Source organism: Passer montanus, unplaced genomic scaffold (assembly GCF_014805655.1).
Source record: "Passer montanus isolate IOZ18808 unplaced genomic scaffold, ASM1480565v1 scaffold11, whole genome shotgun sequence".
Lineage (NCBI taxonomy): Eukaryota > Metazoa > Chordata > Aves > Passeriformes > Passeridae > Passer > Passer montanus.
Window position 1 is genome coordinate 11,857,253 of NW_024357613.1, and position 21,630 is coordinate 11,878,882.

General features: G+C 38.1%; 1 protein-coding gene across 1 annotated transcript in view; it reads right to left on the reverse strand.

Moving 5' to 3' along the window:
• Positions 1 to 21,630, reverse strand: part of ZNF292 (zinc finger protein 292) — a 49,173-nt gene that overhangs the window by 19,242 nt on the left and 8,301 nt on the right. The window contains exons 2-4 of the mRNA XM_039725347.1: positions 3,594 to 3,748; positions 3,033 to 3,111; positions 1,568 to 1,703 (exon numbers count right to left, since the gene is read on the reverse strand). Of these exons, the coding sequence (XP_039581281.1) occupies positions 1,568 to 1,703; positions 3,033 to 3,111; positions 3,594 to 3,748 (370 nt within the window). The remainder of the gene's footprint in view (positions 1 to 1,567; positions 1,704 to 3,032; positions 3,112 to 3,593; positions 3,749 to 21,630) is intronic.

The window sequence follows — 21,630 nt, forward strand, 5'->3', positions numbered from 1 at the left end:
TAATTAAAAGAAGCAACAAAATGCAAATCTTGTGGAAGAGTAAGCCCAACTTCTGGGAAAAAAAAAAAACAAAGAAAGACAATCACGCTATACATTTACTGGACTTATCCAAGGGAGCTATGGTAATTTGAATAAAAGGAGATCCAACTTATTTTCTAAAAGCATTTACAGAAGTCCATTAAATCCCTACAGATACCAAGCTCTCTTGGCAGTAAAAGGAAGAGCCTTGTACAGATAGATTACCTGTTAATGGAAAAAGAAAAAAAAAAACGAACTCTCAGTGGGTTTCTGTAGGATCTGTATCAGGGACAGCCTATGTCCAGCACTTTCATAAACATTTGGAAAAGGGCAGAGAACCATGACAAAATATGCTGACAAAAGCAAGGTAATAAAAACATGCCAACAGTCCATAACACAACATAAGAGATAAAATTAAAATGTTGATAAAACCCCCAAAATTATTTTCATGGAGGAAAAAGTACAAGCCTAACTGTATACACAGGTCTGACAGGGGAAAATCCTAACACTTAAATAGGTATTAGTCCTCAAGAAAATATCTTGTTTAGTTCTGATTTAAGAAAACATTGGTTCAATGCTCAGTCAAGAAGCAAGGCTAATGTTGTGAAAGGAATATTATTATTATTATTATATATTAAATATTATGAAAGGAATGCTGCAGGAAGCAGAAAACCATTAACTGCTGAATAAACCTTTAGTTCCCCATATAAGGAATGGTACAGTAAAGTTGGAAAACACGTAAGACACTACAGAAGAGAGAAGATGAGATTTGATAGCAGTCTAATGAATCAGGTCTTGCGATGCATTCATTAAAAGATGTGAGAATAGTTAACTTTTAATAGATAGAAAATATCATATTAAATGAGCAGGCACCAGGCTACGAGGAGGCAGACACTAAGGGCAACTGCTTCACTTGATGTAAGAACCGTGCAACTTTGCCACAGATGCTTATGTGTGATGCTTTATACAGATTCTAAAACCATTTAGGCAAAGAATCAAAAAACAACTAAGATTTATTCACACAAGGATAACACTTCTGAATTGCAATGACCAAAACAAAAACAACGTAACAGGGCACTATCCTTGTAAGCCTCTGCTGATCATATACTCTTCCCTATGCAATTGCTGTTAGCCATTCTCAGAACTCAGGTCTAAATGAATCTTCAGTAAAGGTCCTCTTGGCATTTCATAACTGAGTAACTTACATTTTCACATTAAAAAAATACAGTTTTTATTTTTCTGGTTTACATCAAATAAATTTTGCATATTAGTACCCCACCGTAAATTAGCCTGTACGTAAACTCCCTTCACATGGCTTATAAAGAAAATGGCAAGAGAATTTGAGGCATGATTATGTTTTATGCAAAATACCAACATTAAATTATTTGTATGTTACCATGAACATACTATCTTAATAGTTCAGAAAATGCTACATGCATATTTATACAGCTTATAAATTACCACAAACTATATTGAACAAAAAAATTCCATTGATCATAGTAATATTTCAATGTACCATAAAACTGAAGTAAATAACTCTAAATTTTACCTTTATCTGGGTCCAACTGTTCCTGGGACAGAATACCACACAATACTGGATTCTTCCACACTCCCTTCTCTTGTGTAAGTGTTGTTAAAATGTGCAGTTCCTGGCTGCCATTTTCCATCAAGTTTTTATGAGCCACCTGAATAATATATTTTACAAAACAAGGTATTGTTTCAAAAAGACATAAATAACGTGTCTTTTGTACTCCTTTATACCTTATGTTATCACATTAATGCCTTACCAGACAGAGTTAAATGTATAACAAAACAGTCCTAACATTCAGCCCATATAAGGTTTTTACTTCTGCCTCTGTTGCCTAAGATATAAGCTGAGAAACCAAAACAACTGAGTGCTTCAAACTCACCTTGAGATTTATTAACAGGACTACTTCTGAAATTTCTGAAACTAAATTTTGAAATAGGCCTCTCTTTTAAAAATGGATGAGCAATTTCTCTAGTCCACATATTGTTCTGGTACCAGATGCCTAAACTTTATCTTCTCAAACTCTTCAGCAGCTCAATTTCTATGTACTGGAGACAGTGAAAAAAACATTTTTACAATGTGGAAAGATTTTATCTGTTAAGATCTCAGTGCATAGTTCTATGCAAATATGAAGAAACAGGCTGGAGTCTTAAAATCAATTAAAATATCTTCTACTGCACTTATATACCAGAATAAATTCTGTGAGCACATGTTCACTTGGGAGCAAAACAAATACCTGCAAAGATCTGTGGCTTAAGTAACAACGCAGAACTTACACTGGTCCTTAAAAAAAAACAACCAAGAAGTGGCTCATTTTTCTTTTACTTTTCCACCTGCTCTCAAAGCTGTGGAACCCCTCAGCATCAAACACATCTCTTCAGAACTGATGTATATAAGGCAATTGCTAATTAAAATTCACTCTAAAATAATCAGCCTTTCATTAGTTATTTAGGCTGAGAATCCTGAGGTAACTGTATCTGGTCTTTTCATTATTCTTTTCTCCTCCCCTCTCCTTTCTTTTTTTTTTAAACTGTAGACTGGACCTCCCACTACCTATTTCTGATAAATACTGAGAAACAGAACTTGTTCCAACACCTTCCTTTAATGCAGTGCTCTAACCTTAAGCAGCCAGTGCCCTGTGAGAGATCTAAAAACCATTCAGTATCAACTGGCCTTTCATTCTTAAGTTTCAAACATACAACCATATATAGTAAATAATGACTTATATGAAAATATTGCATTTCTAAGGGAGTTAAAAGTCAACTGTATTTTAAAACATTAGTTTTATTTCAATAATCTGTAACTATTTTTTTCTCCACAGCTGCTGTATGCAGACAGATGATACTACCTTCAGCAATTACTGCAGAGTATGCAGGATTTCCAGCTGAAGGCCTTGCTCCTTACAGACAGGCTACATACTTAATATCCCTACGTTTCCAAACCAATCTGAAAGGGTATTCAGTCTTTATTTTATGACTAAACTCACCTGTACAAAAGCCTGAAATTCTTCCCATTTATTTTCAGGTAAGTCCAGAGGCAGACACAGTAGAAGTTCAATACAGCTTCTGGAAGTCAAAAAGGAATATTATTTGAGGGAATTTTTGACACTGAGATTGTATAATCAACAATTCTTTATTTTAAATCAAAACAGTTGTTTTAAACACCAGCCACGAAACCGTTTACTTCCTTAAACACATAAAGAAAAAGAGGTCATGAACACTCTTGCAGAAACTGTAAAAGCAAGCTCTCTAAAAGACAGCACAATTAAAAAAAAATCTTTTAATCCAACTCTGTAAAAGCCTGTGCAAATTGATGCACATTCAGATTGTATGCAGATCAATAACAGCAAAGTGTTTCAAGCCAGGAATGTTGGCTTGTCCTAGGTCAGGAATCCTTCTTGCCTTAATTCCAGCAACCAGATATTCTCTCTTACATACAGATCCACCACGAGGAAGGTAGGTGCTGAGAACTTGATTGAGAAAACATTTAGGCAATGAAAAGTTAATACCATACAGACTGGTTTTAGTAACCAAAAAACCATACTCACAGTGCTAAACGCTCAAGCACAAAGGCTACGTTTTCACACTCAGAGGTAAGGTAAGGTCGTGCTTTAACATAACTTCGGATAGCCACCGTGTACACCTCCAACAGAGGCAGAGGATCTTCTGAGGTCTTCCACTTTTCTGCATATTCCAACAAAGTCTATTTAGGAAAAGGAAAAAAACAATCCAAAAATCAGGAACAAATGTAAGTTTAAAATCTTACATTTCTTACTAGTAGATCTTATAATGAATTACATATTCTCAAAGCATGCTTTTTTTTCCCCTCAAAATTTAGAAGTTTAAAATCTTACATTTCTCACTAGTAGATCTCCTTATAATGAATTACATATTCTCAAAGCATGCTTTTTTTTCCCCTCAAAATTTACTGTTTCATTAACAACTGACACTTAAGACTCCACACACAATCATTCTCTGATCATATTACAACTCTATGACTGATGCTTCCTCCCTCTGGTAACATCACATGATTCATTTTACATTCCTATTTCCCAAATACAGAAGCGTATCATAGTTAAGGGACTGAAAACTCATTTTTAGACATTTACCTCTACAGTTCAGTTTTTAGAACACATAAATTTGAAAGTATTAATCTTTATTTTAACTTTTCTGCTTTTCCCGTACATGCCAACCTGAAGATACAGGTATCTTCAGGACATGCAGAAGACTTCTATTCATTTCAGTCAATGCCAGGGGACTCAGACACACGTTTAGGCAGAGTATCCAGTCAACATCCCAACCACATCCCCCATGGATCTCTGCTATCATGCCTAGGGTAACCTGATGGCTCGCAAACTAATCCCTACACCATGGCAGGTTGCATGGAGTCTGTCATATTACAATGGCCAATTTTGCTGTTTGCTTCTTGAGGGGCACAGCATGCAGAAAGCTGAGAGTAAGAGAGAGTAAGAGAAAGCATATATTATAATGGCTGACACCCTGCCAAAAGCAGGGCCATTATAATATATGGTTTGGAGGAATATGTTGATGGAGCTGTGTGTATCCTGAAGAACAGAGACTCTACAGCCTTTCTGAGCAACCTGTTTGAGTGTTTAGAATTCCATTTATTAGGACTTTCCTCCAGCAATACTTAGAGAATCAGTCCCACAGGCTCTCAACAGAGGGATGAATCCCCCTCAAACTGGTGCTAGCACAGCTGAGAGTGCAGCAGGTGCTCAGCCAGGGCACACTGGAGCTGCTCAGGAGAACAGCAGGGCTGCTGCCCCAGAGCAGGTCCCAAGCCTCTACGGGTGCATGGGGCTACACTCCCTCCCACCCCCCATTTGTGCTCACCTTAGCCAAGCTATGTGTCAGTGCATCCCCCCCAGATGCTGAGCTCACTCCCAACAGTGTCTCTGACCTCTCTTACCTTGCTTGCCCTGACCAAATCACTATCATCCACAAAAGTGCTGAAGATGTGCTCTGTTCCCTCATTCAGTTACTAATAAAGAAGTTAAGAGAATATTTGCTCCAGTATTGAGCTTTGATAGGAAGCCACAAACAGCTCGCTTCCCTCTGGACCTTGCACTACTAAGTCTTTGGGACCCCACACTTCAGCCAGTGGACCATTTCAAGGATTTGTTTTTAAGAATACTATGGGAGATGAAATACCAGGACCTGCTGATGTCTGGCAGAAAAACATCTGCCATTATTTCCTTGTCTGCAGAACCACCTACTTCACAGAAAGCCATCAGGATTGTTGTGTGAAAGCACGTTACAGAAATCATTCTGTCAAGAACATCTAGCAAAAGTCACAGTTCGCCTTTTTCTTAAGGTCAGCTGTAATTAAATTAATTTTGGCAACATTATTTCAATTCTGACGAGGTTTGTTCTGGTAAGGAAAATCAGAGTCTTCTGAGCAACAAAGCTCTTCAGCTACAGAGTCCCCCACACACCTGAATAAGAAACAGAACAAAGTGGTTCTCAACACATTTAACATCAAATGTTTAAATTCTGTTCAATTTCTAACACATTAGTAAAACTATCTAAAAGAACTTGCTATGTTTGGGATACAATGCAACTCAACTGATAAAATGGAACTTGGTGCAAGTTTATGTATCAGAAAGTAAGAAAACCAATGTTAACTATTGTAGGAATGCAAGCCATCATATTAAAAAAGACAAAACAAAATTAGGTTTATTCCTGTCTTCAAATCTAGCTTAGCTAAAGAACTAAACTTCAGTTAAATTCAGCATTGTCTGTTTATGTTAGCTGTTTGTATTGACTAGTGGTAATATTAAGAACATACTTAAAATTCTTATATTTTAATAGCCAAATAAATCCTCTCAATAAAAAATGTCAACTATACCGAACTGAATCAGAAATCTGTTTCATGTGGTCATTTGCAATTACAATATCATCACCATGTTATATATCATTCACCCAAAATAAAGACCCAAAGGTATCTCGTTCAAGGAGATAACAGGTAAGAAATGAGCAAGTTTTGGCAAAGTGCTTCATTATAGCCTGGATTGGTTTCAAAGGAGATCTTGCAACACAATCAATATGTAAAGAAGTCACATACTGTTATCTCTCTACTGCAGCAGAAGATGCTTCTGAGCATCTACTGCTTCCTACTGGAACCTTGAACTTGACTGGAATATTGTCTGCATTACTGTAACACTCAATTTGATGCTGTCCTAAGAGCAGCACAAAAGCACCACAGATCATGGCAGAGAAATCAAGAAAGAACAAAACAGAGCTGAAGCAGGTAAGAAAAAAGAGAGGAGGACTAGAAAAACAAGATGACAATATTAGCAAACACTATTTCAGTACCACTTGGCAATTTTGCTCAATGCCCTAGAATAATCAGAAGAAAGCAGTTGCCTTCAATAAATCTTGAAAGAAACTGCAGCAAAAAGCCTCCCTTTGTCCTAATACTCTCATAAGCAGAAGTAGTATGATTTCCATTATTGACTTGTCATATGAGACGTGTTTAAGGATGCTAATGGCAAAACAGCAAAAGTGAACAAAAACATCCCAGGAAAGTATACTTTATATTCCTCACTTTTTGTGTCTTGGAGCAGTGTTTTGGATGGAAAAAGCAATAACTTCTTCCCTTTGTCCAGCTGATATAAGTAGTCACACTAAAAGAGTGAATAGCATAAGCTTTGGTTCACATGAAAGCCACAGACCTGTAAAAGTAACCCTCTCTCCTCCAACTGATGTTGTTTCTTGTCAAGAATTCACTAGAGACATCAGTACTGCACCTTTCACAGTACAATACTTGCAGAAAATTTAAAATATAAAGCACAGTGATGTAATCCTTTTTTCCTTATGGAGTAAACTTTTTCTTCTTTTAAGTGCTTTAGAATGACTTGCATTTTTGTACTGGAGAAAACACCACACAAGTGCTTTTTGTTAAAAGAGTATTACAGCTTAACCAATTTCACACTTGCTTAAAAGACAATTCTCCCTGTAAAAGGAAAATGTGAAAACAAGTAGCTGGTGAGACAGAATAAAAGAAGGACAAACATGGCAATCTGAAATTCAGACAGCTTACCATTCATATTGATTCATAGATATGCTAGGAAAATTCTTTGCAGTATGTTTAGAATACTACTTAGCTTAGACTATTAACTTTGTAATTGGAGATAAATAGTTAAAACTAACACTGTCACACAGAATTACTTCCCTTTCTGATTAATTTGAAAAAACATACTTCTCTTTTTAGACTAAATACATATTAAAAAAACCCCAAGCCAAACCACAACAATAACCAACCTCCCAAGTGGTAGCTAACATATAAGGCCAAGGCAGTGACAGCATGAACTACCATTCAGTTTTACCCAGCTTTTATCCAGATTGTTCAAATTTGCTACAACTAGCCTGGAAGCCAAATAGCCAAACCTGGCCAATAACTCCTGTCAGTAAGGTGATATTTAGGAGTTGATCTATGAAGTCATGAATCCTGTTTAATACTTGAAACCCTGTGTTATCAGTTGATGTAAATTTCAATGTGGCCCACCTATTTTTACTCATCTCCTTTTCAAAAGACCACAGCAAACAAGAAGATTAATGTAAGCTTTGGTAAATAATGGACATTGCCAACTTAGCTACCAAGCCAGGACAACATGTCCTGGAAGTGTCTCAAAGTGTTGAGGACAAGAAGGAAGAAAGGGTAAGAAAAAAGGAGAAGGCAGGAAGATATAACTAAACAATTGGTCATCTAAGAAGTGTGACTGAAGAGTATCAAGAATATTCTCTCCTGCCATTGCAAATATGAGACCCTAAGGAAAAACAGGCTCAGTTGAGAGACACATTCGTAACATGACAAGTGACCACTGAGACCTGTACCAACAGGATCGGGAGATGTCAAGTTTCACGGTAGGTGGTCAGCACGCTGAAGAGCCACCAGCTAGGCAGTATCACCATCCAATGTGCACATGGGGGATACCGAAGACTGCAGACCCGCTATGACACAACCAAGCAGGAATTCTCCCAGACAAACAGGAACTTTGCAGAAATACCATGTAGTCATTAATACCAGAAATTTGGATGAGAGAAGAATTATAAAAGCACTGGCAGAATCTATGACAGTCCAATGAAGACCACTACAATCCACATTCAGATTATTAAAAATAAACTGAAGCAAATAAAATCTCATTTTTAAGATATGAAGTTCATCAACAGTTAGTCAAAATAGATATAATCAACAGATTGGCAAATTCTCAGAATACACTATCTAACAAAAAGTATTTGTGTGTTGGTGACCTGTTACTACCATCTTTTTAAAGTGGCAAACACTGTAAAAAGAACAGAAGCTTGCACTATAACAGAGTGGCACTAATTTCAGCATTAAACAGTGCTATTTTTATCTCATATATATAGATCAGCCACTTCCAAGCCATTATGTGAACTATATTAAGCATTTACACCCACCACACCCTTCAAAAATATTCTTGAGTATGACAGATTTCCTTGTCTGGATGTTTCTAGACTATACAGCACTGCCATTATACAAAGAAAATCAAATTCATTCTGCTTTGCTTAATGAATCAGTGTTGTGCTCTGCTTACAACCATAAAAAGAAAGAATTTTACCCCCAGCCCTGGGCCTCATTAAGTTATTTATCTCCCTAGTCAGGACATGCTTGTTAATCAAGCCAAGTACTTGTATTCCAAGCACAGCAGCAAAAGTTTTGTTCCCCTTTGAGACTGAAACAGGCATTTTATTTTAGCAGCAGCTTACAGGGTCAAGAATCCTCCAAAAATGGAATAATCTTGACCTGTACAATAAAAATATGTACTATACCTGCGATTTAAACTGCAGAAAATGTATAACTGCAGGTAACATTCAGACAATTTTCAATCTTTATAAGAATCCTTACAAGACTGTTGCTGTAGCAACCCACCCACCAGAGGATGCTTTACTGAACAATCTTCTTTGCTAAAACTAGCCCTACAACACCAAAGCAGTGGTAAAATATGTTTCATATTAAAAGGCAGCATTATTTACTGTTAACAGGAGTTGCATGTGTATGGTCCACACCTACATGTTTCTTCAGCTCTGAAGAACAGATTCTTACCCTGAACACACCTGAGTAAGGGTAAGCTTGTTTAAATTTATGTAAAGACATGCCTGGGACTGACATTTTCATTCCCTGCTACACCCAAAGGACTAAGAGGCTGGGAAAGTGACAGTGTTCACACAGCTAAGCTGCACCTCTTAAACAACTGTAGTAAGTAGCAAAACCTTTATTTCAGTGATTTTCTTCAAGCACATCCACACAGGAGAAAGTCCAAACAACAAGCTTGGCACAACTGTATTATGTGGAGATGAGTCATAGGGAGCTGCACACAAAGAGTGGCTGAAGGAATTCTCTCCATGAAATAAACTAAGGAATTCTCTCCACGAAATAAACTCCACAGTGGCAGAGGTAGCAAAGCAATGTCAGAGCTCCACGCACACAGGCAGGTGCAGGAGCTGCAGCACTTCTCAGTGAGATCACTCTGCCACTTGCTGCTCACAGGGAGCACTCCCACAGAGGCAGGGCTCCCCTTGACACAAGGATGCCTCTCACTCCTCCAGTACCTGCCAGCAGCCAACTGATACAAAAGAGCAGCTGCTTTCAGAGGAACCACCAATGGCCTGACTCAAGGAAACAGGTCAAGCTTTATTCAGAGCTGGTAAAGAATAGCTACAGTTCTGCTATCATGAAAAGCAATTTCAAAGGAGAGTGAGGGTTCCAGTCAAGAAAGGGTAACTGAAGAAAACCAGTGAAGCAAGTCTCCCATATGAACCATGCACATGATTTAAGAATATTTTTCTTGACTTAAGACTCTCCCCTGTGTAGGTGACAGCTTTGTTCTAATAATCAGTCACAGCTTGTGTCACTAGATGATGATCATGAGAAAATTAATTGGAGACCCTGAGTTTGGTATTACCATAGAGAGGAAGATGCAGAGATGCTGCACACTGTAATGAGCCTGACAACATAACCACTTGAGTCAAACCAAGTTCCACTGACTGCTCTGGACTGGTTTAGAATTGGATGCTTAGTTTTAAATGGACTGAAAGGAAGAAGACATATAGCATAGTTTGATCCAGAGTAAGTGTCCCTGAGGACTTTATCTTGGAACAAGTGCTTTTCAATATCTTCATCAATGACCCAGACACTGAGATCAAGTGCAGCCTCAGCAATTTTGCAGATGTTACAATGCTGAATGGTGTAGTTGACACAAGAGAAGAAAGGGATACTATCCAGAGTGACATGGACAAGCTTGAGAACTGTGTCTACAAGAACATAATGATGTTCAACAAGTCCAAGTGCAAGGTGCTGCCCATCGGTCAGGGTAACCCCAGATGTGAGTACAAACTGGGAGAACTCATTGAGATCAGCCCTGACGAAAAGGACTTGGTTGTTCCCATGGATAAGAAGCTGAACATAAGCCAACAAGGTGTGCTCACAGCCCAGACAGCCAACTGCATCCTGGGCTCCACCATAAGAGGGGTGGCCAGCTGGTCAAGGGAGGGGATTCTCCCCCTCCACTCTGTCCTTGTGAGACCCAACCTGGAGTGCTGTATCTGTGGTCCTCAGGACTGACACAGACCTGGTTGAGCAGGAGGCCACACAGATGATGAGAGGAATGGAGCAGCACTCCTATGAATAAAGACTGAGAGCTGAGGTTGATCAGCATACAGAAGAAAATACTTTGGAGAGACCTCACTGGGGCCTTCCAGTATTTAAATGGGCTCATAAAAAGGAGAGGGCAAGAAATTTTGTATGGGCAGATAGCAACAGGACAAGGGAAATGGTTTTAACTGAAAGCAGGCGAGTTTAGGTTAGATGTCAGAAAGAAATTTACTCAGAAGATGGTGAATCTAGATGTCTCACCCCAGGCCTGCTCAAAGCCAGGTTGGATGGGTCCTGTGCAACCTGATCTAGTGAATGGCATCCCTGCCCATGGCCTTCCAACCCAAACCAAGCTAAGATTCAATGAACTTTGTACAATCAGGTTCCTGAGGTGGTCATGAACCTGACTTTCACTAAAGAGTGATTTTCGTCTCCCAGTCCCTGATTTATGGTGAGACAATACATGAAAATTATTTGTGCTATCTTATTCCTCCCTACAAGATAATAATGTAGAGAAATTAAAAAGCAGGGGAAGAAATGAAACAATAATTTCTTTCAGTATTTGAATATCTGAAGTTTGTCTGTGTAAGCCTGCAAGTTTACTAGACTAATAAGGAAAGATCTCACACAATTATTCTTGCCAAAGGTAGTTAAAAAACATCAAGTGCCAAAATTTTTTCCAAAAAGTGTATGAAAGTACATGTTTCTTGTCAAAATCATACGCCATTTTTCAGATACTCTGAGAAGCAGACAATTCTCTTAATTCAGTTTGTAATGACAGATATACACACATCACAATGAATTAAGTCAATGGTTAGTTCATAACCTGAAAGACAGGGACTTAGGTTTTTTAAAGGAATAAATCAGCTTACCATGGCAATACTATTATCTGACAACAAGACATGGGGAGTGAGATATGATTTAAATAGATGTTCTTTGTGAATGGTTGTCTTCTGCATTAGATCATGCTACAAAATCAGATCTAGCGCCAGACATTGCCTGTTAAATACATACAACAGAAGTGAAAGGAACTATTTTATAACACCACATACTGTTTCTACTACATATGTACTGTTCAAGTACTACTCATCATCTAGAAGATGTTTTCTTTTTCCACGCAAACTGAGGAAAAACAAGGCTGTATGTATTTCCCTCAGGTCATGAAATATATTGCATGTGGTCAGCTAAAGAACAGCACAAAAAGATAATGGCAATGCTAATACTGACCTTTAAAAGCTCCACACTACTGTCTGCTTGCAATTATTTAAACTCTTCCTTCCTCAAATTTCTTGTGTAGTACTACAGATGAGCAAGAATTGCCTTTCAAATATAGACAGCTGTATTTTAACAATGTAATGCACAGTAATAGTCTCACTCCTGCTTGTCAATGTGCAAAAACATGAATTACTAAAACATGCAATGATGAGCCATGAGAAGCAGGCAAAGCAAGACACTGGAGCAAGTGTATGAAAATACTGATTGTGTCTATTGAAAGTCTTCCTATGCTATCTGACTGCTGCTGAATGTGAAGAATGCTGACAGTGCAGCCATGCTGACCTGTGAAGCAAACAGAACAGATGATGCCTCCTGGCTTTGTATTACCAGCACAATCCTCTCTTTGTATTACAAAACAAAGTGTCATCCTGAAGCTAAGCTATAAGACTCTTTACCATTTAAACCTAAACTGATATTAAAATGGAAATGTATGCCAATATTCTGTACTCTATGCAGTTACTTGTTCCTGAACTGCCATCTTTCTGCTTTTGACACTTTAAAAGGAATTTTACTGCAGCTTAGAAAAGTGAGATTTACTACATTTCTAGCAAAAAAATGTTTTCATTTTCCAAAATGATTCTGAAATGATTCTTCATGATTCTGTACTTTACTTTTGTCACCTTTTGCACTAATCTCCACACCTTGAAGATAATTACTAAATGAAGACATGAATTTAAGTCTAACTAGTAGAGGCCCAGATAATTTCTCTTTGCTGTATTTCTTCTCCAATAAAGGAGCTGTCTACTATTCAATTACCAAAACAACCCAATTAGTAAGATTAAAGACTCCTCCCCAAATCCTAACTCCAAGGCTCTATAATCTTAGATTGCAGTTTTGGAAGTGAAAAATTACTTATCTGCTTCCCTCTGAAAAAGAATTTTCCATGCTCCTTCTTCACATTGACGACCTTTCAGGTATGGTAGTAACAAGCAACAACTGCTTACATTTAACAATACTCAAAAGAAAACAGAACCAGATTCAAAACTGCTAGTTGAACTTTCCTTTTCCAGGGGAGTTAAGAGCACCATGAAATATTCAATAAAGTTCTCGCAGTATCCATGGTTCCACAAGGACTGTTCATCAGTACTGGAATGTGCACACAGACACAACTCTCTGCTGGAACTTGAGAATCTCCACCAGTCACATCTTGCCAGGAGATAAGCTCACTGACAGCAGGAAATACTGAGCAATCTCAGATGTGCAGCACTCCATCGCAGCAGCACACAAGGCAACTGTGCACAAGCACAGCTCCCAGACGGTGTCACATTAAGGGTGTGCACACATCCTGATACTGGGGTAACCAAGCATTTGGAGATTGGGCAGATAGACCAGCAGGTACAGAAACTTCTAAAAACATTTCATAAATATATAGGTTTATGCAGTTGCTTTGAAATATCCAAGATTAAGGCATTTCTTTTTAAAAATTAATATACTGGTGCTTTTTAATACCAATAAATTCACCTACATTAAACACCTAAACATTAAACACCTACATTAAATATAGATGAACAAAAAGTTTTTTTAAAAATCTGAATTATATTCTAACTGCAATGTAAACATAAAGCTGTTATAAATAAATTTATTGTACCTGCATAAATTCCTCAGACCAAGAACAGAACAATACAGTGACAAATAAAACACCTTTAAAAAAGGAGTCAAAAAACCGCCGAATGGCCACTAAAACACTGTTTTTGAGAAATAAAGACAACATAATTAAATGCTCTCCAGTCTTTTTAGGATAGCCAGGAAAAAAATTCTCAAATTGCACACAGAGGTGACATGCCCTTGAATGATGATCATAGTTACTGGAGAAAGAGCTTGAAATTGCAAGACAGCTGACAAAGGCCCTGAATCCTAAGACATGAAACACAAGGGCAGAAGTGACATGCCCTTGAATGGCAACATGATGATCATAGGTATTGGAGAAAGAGCTAGAAATTGCAAGACAGCTGACAAAGGCCCTGAATCCTAAGACATGAAACACAAGGAACATGCTGACTCGATGTGGATTCTTGTTCAAGCAGCTAGGTATAGTCATAATGTTGATGCTATCTTCTGACTTCACAGTAACAGAATAAAAAGTATTATTTTGTTTGGGTTGTTTTCTGGGAAACAAACCTATTACACTGAGTCTTGGGCTGAGGCTAAACATTCATCTTATTCAAGACAAGTTCATTTCTGAAAGCTGTATTTTTCAGAGTAAAACTGTGAGTCTGAAGCATAATCTCACTGACTACTACAACCATTAAAGAACAGAGCATGTGATGAAGACAGCATTGTTTAAATTCCTGGAAAGCTGATAATAGTCTGCTTTTAAGGTCAGTTTATGATAGTTTATAAATTATGCCAGGCTGCTGGTCTTGAGTCTTTTGTGCAATTCCAGCCCTGTGCAAGTATCATTACCGAATCACGTGAAAGGTCACAGAACTGAACTGGCAAAATAGAAATAAACCTGCAAGTGAATGGATCTCTCCCTTTCACATGGAGCATCAGTTCTGGTTTGCAATAGTAAAATCATCCCCACCCTAAGGATTCAATGTAAAAGAACTCAACTAGAAAATGACTAGAATGATAGTAGGCATGACCAGTGAGCACAATGCTAGGCAATCGTCCTCACAGCTTTGAAAAAGGAATTGCTTCAAGAAGCATTTCCAGACCATCAGAACTTAAGAAAACACAGCAACATTGCCTTTGATGCCTTTCTCCTGTAAGGGAAATGAACAGACTGGTTCAGAATAGCTTTATAACATGTGTTCTTTTAAACTAAGTATCTCAGACACTAAAAATACATTAGAAATCCAAATTTATACATATCTGGAGTCAAGAAGATTTCCTACCAATACATTAGTACCAGATGATGTCTTTGTGGAGCCCTACAGCAAAGTTACATCCTAAAGGGAGACACCAAAAAAAATCTTTACAGTGTTGCACTACAATTATTCTCAGCCTTGATGATCTAAAGCTTCTAGAGATGAAAACTATCTTTTACTTTTGTGATTTCTCTCCTTGCCTTTCTCTCCTCCTTGTTGTTCAGTGTTTTACCAGAAGATGGAGAACAAGCCCCTTCACCACATAAAATGCCAACTGCTGCAACTCTTTTTTTTTTTTAACTGTGAGGTTAAGGTTCCCATGAAAGGTTCCCACCTTATCTGAGGAAAGTGGAGAGAGCTAAGGAATCACTGGCATGCAATCAGCATTTACATTCACTTTGTACAAGGACAAACTACCCAACTAAGATGTCAAATGAACAAAGTATGCAAGCAAAAACTTGAACAGCTCTTGAACTAGTTCTGCATGTCAAAAAACCCTTACTTCTATGTCTAATTTAAATCAAGTCTACCTGAGATTACCCATGAGACTTTACCATTAGTCATTAGAAACAAATACTATAACAGATGATTTTTAAGGCACTTAAGAGTAAATTTAATGCTTACATAGTATAAACCCCATCTTTTGCACATATAAAGAAGAACAGGGGAAATGAAGCAAGAAAAAAATATGAGCATCTATTGCTTTTGCTGTGGTATGACAACCTTCTGATCAAGACATTCTCCACATCACCATGATCATAATCAATCTTTATTTTCCTTTCACCTTTGTGTCCAACAGAAAAGCTCAAACACAAATGACCCGTTTCCATATTTTTTTTCAGTTGGGACAGCCTGTAGGGTATTTTACAGATTTTTAGGTAAGAACAAAACTTACATAGAAAACCACAGATATTTTAAACCTGTCCACAAGCATCAGACAGAATAGCATCCATCTGAAATACTGCTGCTATCACAGATTGGCCAGAATAAAATCAACAAAACCAGTTTCTATTTATTTAGAACTGTAAACAGAGAGGTCATTTTACATCAAAACAACACAGCACCATACTTGTAAATAATTTCCGAAGCTGTTCAATGACACAAATTAAAACTGGCACTACTTAACTGATTGTGTGTTTGTTTACCAAGGCTTAGCACTGACTCGATTTTGTAGCTACACAAGTGCAGCAAGAATATTAGCTCTTACATGTTTATTATAATACAAAACAATCAAGAATCAAACAGTAAAACTCCAGCAGGTACATAGTATCAGACTGCATATACAAAAGTGTGGATGACAATCTAATGCAATTGTATTTTCTACAGGACAAGTACTATTTAAATTACGGTACTGATTAAAGAGCATCAATCTCAATTTGTACTCAATTTTCATTTCTAAAGCCTATCAAGATTTTAAGTTGTTGATATGCTATTTTTACTTGAATGTGTCTTCCAAATTGTTTCACAATAAAGTTGTTAAGCAAAGTATAGCTCTAGAAAGCCAAGACGCCTTTGGCTGAAGAATCAGATGATGACGCTTTAATTCTAATGGAGATATTGACTTGTGCCCAGAAGAGAGGACTGAAGCCAGACTCTTAATTCCATCACTTACTACAAGATTGTATTTAAGCAATTGTTTTCACTCTCAATTTCTGCAGGCATGGTGCAGAGCTATCCAATTTTTTTCCCATTACAACTCCTCTCCTCCACTGACAGGCTGCAGTTTCAATCTTTGCTGGTTTTTTTCTTTCCCTTCAAACAGAAAACTCCAGCTGCTTCACACTTTGCAAAGCCATCCTAACATCACTGGCTTCTCTACCCTGCTGCTGAAAGCAAGGGAAAGTCATGTCAAGATTAGCAAGTACTGAATCAGCGAGTCAACACTCATTCAGAGATGAATTTCAAAACCAGAATCTGAGTTTGCCAATTAGGTTCTGGTCCACAAAAAGCTCACAATGACTACACCATCCCAGTTCAACGCACAGGGAGTGGATAATACAGCAAAGAAACAGGATTCCGAGAGCTCAAGTCTCCAGTGAACACATCACAAGTGGTCACACTTCAGACTGGCATTAACTGGACACCCATTAGCAGCTGAAGTAGACTGTCTGCAACTGCTCCTGGAGTACAGCTTCTCATTTAGTTTCATCCCAAAGACATTAAAATTTCCACAGTATAATGCTGTTCCACAATGTAAAAAGAAGTGTGCTAACAGGGATGATCAGATCACTTTCAAAGCAAACCCTGGGTCTCATCCAGAGTATTAACATACAGGAACTCACTCCTTTGGTTCACACTTCTCTTCTAAAACTGTTCTTTCAACCACTGTCTCATTCATCTACTGAAGAGAGAATTTCAGAACACTAAAAGCAAGTTTTGTTAGACTGTATGAGCAGCTATGTTTTCATACTCTTGTCTGTATAACAGTGTTTCTCCTTCCACAGGCAAAAAAAAAAGTCAACCCATGAAGGAAAATATAAAAAGATTCCTACCTGACTCACCATGTATTTGAAGCACCACCTACAAGGTGGCGCTGGTTTTTATTACTGGTACCTTCAGAACCCAGACACGCAGGTATGCACCCTGTGATATAGATACCCCTCACTTAATAAGCATTGATTTTTTGGTGTTAAAGAAAGAAAATATGAGCTAAAATACCTTCAAGTATTAGTTTCCTGAACAGTTCTAAAGGTAATCTGTAGAAGTGTTGCAAAACTCTGTCCATCTACCAGCCTTTTTTAATAAACATTCTCCCCCACCATCCTCTTAATTTTTTTTATTCTCAGACTAATCAAGTAAATCAAAAATCTTGTCTATCAAACCAAAATACAAAGAAACAACTGATCTATAATTGAACTTTATTTGGGGCAAAACTGGAAAAATTAACACACATCCAGGTTTTATGCTCAAGCTCCACCAAAAAAGGAAAAGAAGCTTCACAGAAATAGTAAAGAATCAAGACATACAGTAACTCATTCCTCTGTTCATACTTAAGGAAAGCTATCCTCCCTGGAGACTTTTTAGAGACAACAGTTAAGTTCAGAACACAAAGAGAGAACAGGTAATTGTTAAAGAACTGATACTACTTGCTGACTAATTTTGATTTGTTCGAAAGAATTAGAATACTTTTGAAATCCAGTAAACGTAACCAACTACCCTGCAATGAATGATTCATTTTCTCAGTCTGTTCATCCACTACACACTCATGCATATATTCAGTAGTTTATAACATAACTACATATTATGTTGTTTATCATTCCACAAAAATTAGAAAATATGAAAGTTGAACAAACATAGAAAGTTAGTAAGAATTACCATTAGCTGCTTTTTAACTCTTGCCTAAAGAGATTCTCCTCAAATAACGACATCTACTTATGTTACTTCTGTGGATTTTTTTTTTAAATAAAACTCATTGCAGCTCTATTTACCACTAATATGCAATTACTAAACAGATTTAAATGACTCTGAAAATGCAAGAGCACACTGAGTATTTGAACTCCCCTCTCCTCTCCCTACACATATTTACACCACCTAAGGTGTAAATGACCTTGATGACTTCTTACAACTCCTTGCCAGTAACTCTCAGGGTTGTACATCTCTATCTGAGTTAAGACAAAAATTGTGGAAAGAATCCATGTCATAATCTTAAGGGTAAGTTTCTTTATCAATTTCTTGAGGATTTTTTAAACTAGTGTTATAATTCCATTTTTAGGAACATTAGCACCCCAACTCTTTGGCACATAAACATATAAAGTTAACCATGCCTCTAATCCAACTATTTCTACATCACTAGGCAGATAACGCAACAACAACAAAAAAAATCTCAGGTTTGTTCTCTAAGGCATATAACTGAGTACCAGGGAAGTACCCACTACCCTCAATTTACAGATACAAAACCAAGAGACGTAACTATGCTTTTGGAAAACATATTTCTATTTTTAAGGCAAAGTCTATGTTGGAGGAAGTTTGAAAAAAAGCACCTCAGCAAATACAGAAGCAGAAATAGAAGAACAGCTTGTGGAGCTCTACTACAACTGTCATAGTGATTATGTCATACACCATCACCCAGAAAGTTTAAAAAAAAAACCCACAGGAAAGCTGAAAGTTAATTACTGAACATAGATATTTCTTTCCCCAAATATAAGATAAAAGGCACAAGCAATTTGCATGTTTTTCATCTGGGCATGCTGAACACATACTGAAGGAGCTTAGCTTGCTAATTATTAAACTGAAAGAGGCAAAACAAAAGCGAAATTGCCTTGGTGCTATTTGTCCCATTATTTTTTAGGCACTATTTTGCTTAGAATTCAAACCCTAGCTAGTTTTAGAAAAAGACCTAGAAAAACCCAGAAAATGAATGGAGAGCCTCTGGTTACATCCATAAACTATCTTAGAACAAATAAGTTATTTAAAACACTAGTAAATAATTTCATTAAGCCTCATGCTTTGTCACATATAGTAATAGAAATTACCATTCTTTAGGCTTGCTTTTAACTTTTCAACATTTTGCATTTAACAAGCTCTTTCTGATCTGGTCATTGGTATCTAATTTCTCTCTTGCATCCTAACATAAGGGAACTTCCTATAGTTCTAGGCTATTTCTCTCTATGCAGATATTCAATCGTGTCTCAACTCAATGTTGTCATCCCAACACTCATATTTTAGTCTGTTTACTTAAAAAAGAGCACTCAGCATTTGGCTATTAAACAAGCATTTCATCAATGTGGCGGGATGTTCATTACAGTAAACTTTCACCCACTGCCAGGAAATCTAATCTACCTATTCTTTTAATTATCAGACTGGCATATGGGCAGATTATAAATAGGAAGACAGCCAGAAATAACTGTGTCTAATCTAGAAATATGTACATTTCCTGCAACATAGGTGACTTAAACTTGCTCTCTCATCAAGTAAAACGAGACATTACAATACTTCTATAGTTCAACTACGTTGCATTTTTGTATTAGCTGTCTTAATCAGATGAATGCAACTTCTTCCACTGCTACTTCAAACCCTTTTAATTCTGATGACAACTGATAATCTTCATTCTCAGTAGAAAGATTACTCAATTGCCATTTTAAACTTCTCTACTCAGCACAGTCAAATTAGCATCCCAAAGGATGCCTTCCATCTGATTGATATTTCCAGTGAAAGAACAAGGCAACATCTACCACACTGTGTCTAATAACCACCAGTGTCCTTCCACCAGTGTCGAAGTACTGCCACTGTGTCCACATGTGGGAAAGGAGAGGAGCCAAGGCCACACTTTCTCCTGAATACGTTGGCAAACCTGAGCAGAACTCTTGAGTTCTTGTGTCACACTGACATGATGACCAACTCTGGCTAGGTATCCAAAAGCAGGGTTCAGTCGCTGCACAAGTTTCAACAAAAACATTATGCAAGTTCCCAGTATGTAGAATGGGGATTATGAAGTTTTATCATCTTAACTATTACAGATTCATAAACAGAAATTACTTTTTATCTTCCTAAGACCAACCCTCCAAGAATTAAGATTGTGTCTTTGTGATTCTGAACATTCACTCTCTTCTTGTGTTAGGACAGGAATGCACCTAGCCTTGTGTTCCCTGTGTTATAAATCAGTATGTTATCCGAGGCCCCTGAAACAAGGACTCTATGACAGGACCAGCACGGGTGGACAGGGGCAGAGCAACCTGAACTTAAGTGGTGTTTGATACTCTGCTGCACTGACATGCTTGTCTCCAAACTGGAGAGGCATGGATTTGATGGCTGGACCACACTGTGGATAAAGAACTGGCTGGATGGCCACATGCAAGGAGTTGTGGTTAACAGCTCATTATCCACACAAGACCAGTGGTGCCCCTCAGGGGTCAGTACTGGGGCTGATTCAACATCTTTGCTGGTGACATTGAGAGTGGGACCAAGTGCACCCTCAGCACATTTGCTGATGTCACCAAGCTGTGTGGTGCAGTCAACAAGCTGGAGGGAACGGATGCCACCCAGAGGGACCCTGACAGGATGGAGATGAGGGCTGTGCAAACCTCATGGAGTTCAACAAAGAGGTGCTATTGGTGCAAGGTTCTACACCTGGGTCGAGGCAATCCCAGACACACCGTCCAGTTGGGCAGAGAAGTCACTGGAAGCAGCCCTGCAGAGGAAGACTTGAGTGTGATGGTTGAAGGAAGACAGCATGAGCCAGCAGTGTGAGCTCACAGCCCAGAAAGTCAGATGGAATCCTGGGCTGCACCAAAAGGAGCATGGCCAGCAGGTCAAAGGAGGTGATTCTTCCCCTTTACTCTGCTCTTGTGGGACTCCATCCACAGTACTGCATCCAATTCTGGGTTCCCAACATAAGGACATGGAATTGTTGCAGCAAGTTCAGAGCAGGGCCATGAAGTTGACAAGAGGACTGGAGCACTTCCTTATGAACACAGGCTGAGAAAGTTGGGGCAGTTCAGCCTGGAGAAGAGAAGGTTGTGTGGAAACCTCATAGCAACCTTCCAGTATCTGAAGGGGCCTACAAGGAATCCAGAGAGACTCATCATCAGGAACTGCGGTGATAGCACAAGGAGTAATGGGTACACATGGAAATTGTGGAAGTTCAGGTTAAATATTAGGAAGAAATTCTTTACTGTGAGGGTAGTGAGACACTGGAACAGGCTGCCCAGGAAGGCTGTGGATGCCACAAACCTGGCACTGTTCAAAGCCAGGCTGAATAAGGCTTTGAGCAACCTGTTCTAGTAGGTGTCCCTACCCATGGCAAGGGGGGTTAGGACTAGATGATCTTTAAGTTTCAATCCAATCCCTTAACATTTTATGAATCACAAGACTGAGGAACTCCTTATTCATGATTTAATGCCCGATCACTGAATATACTTTACCAAT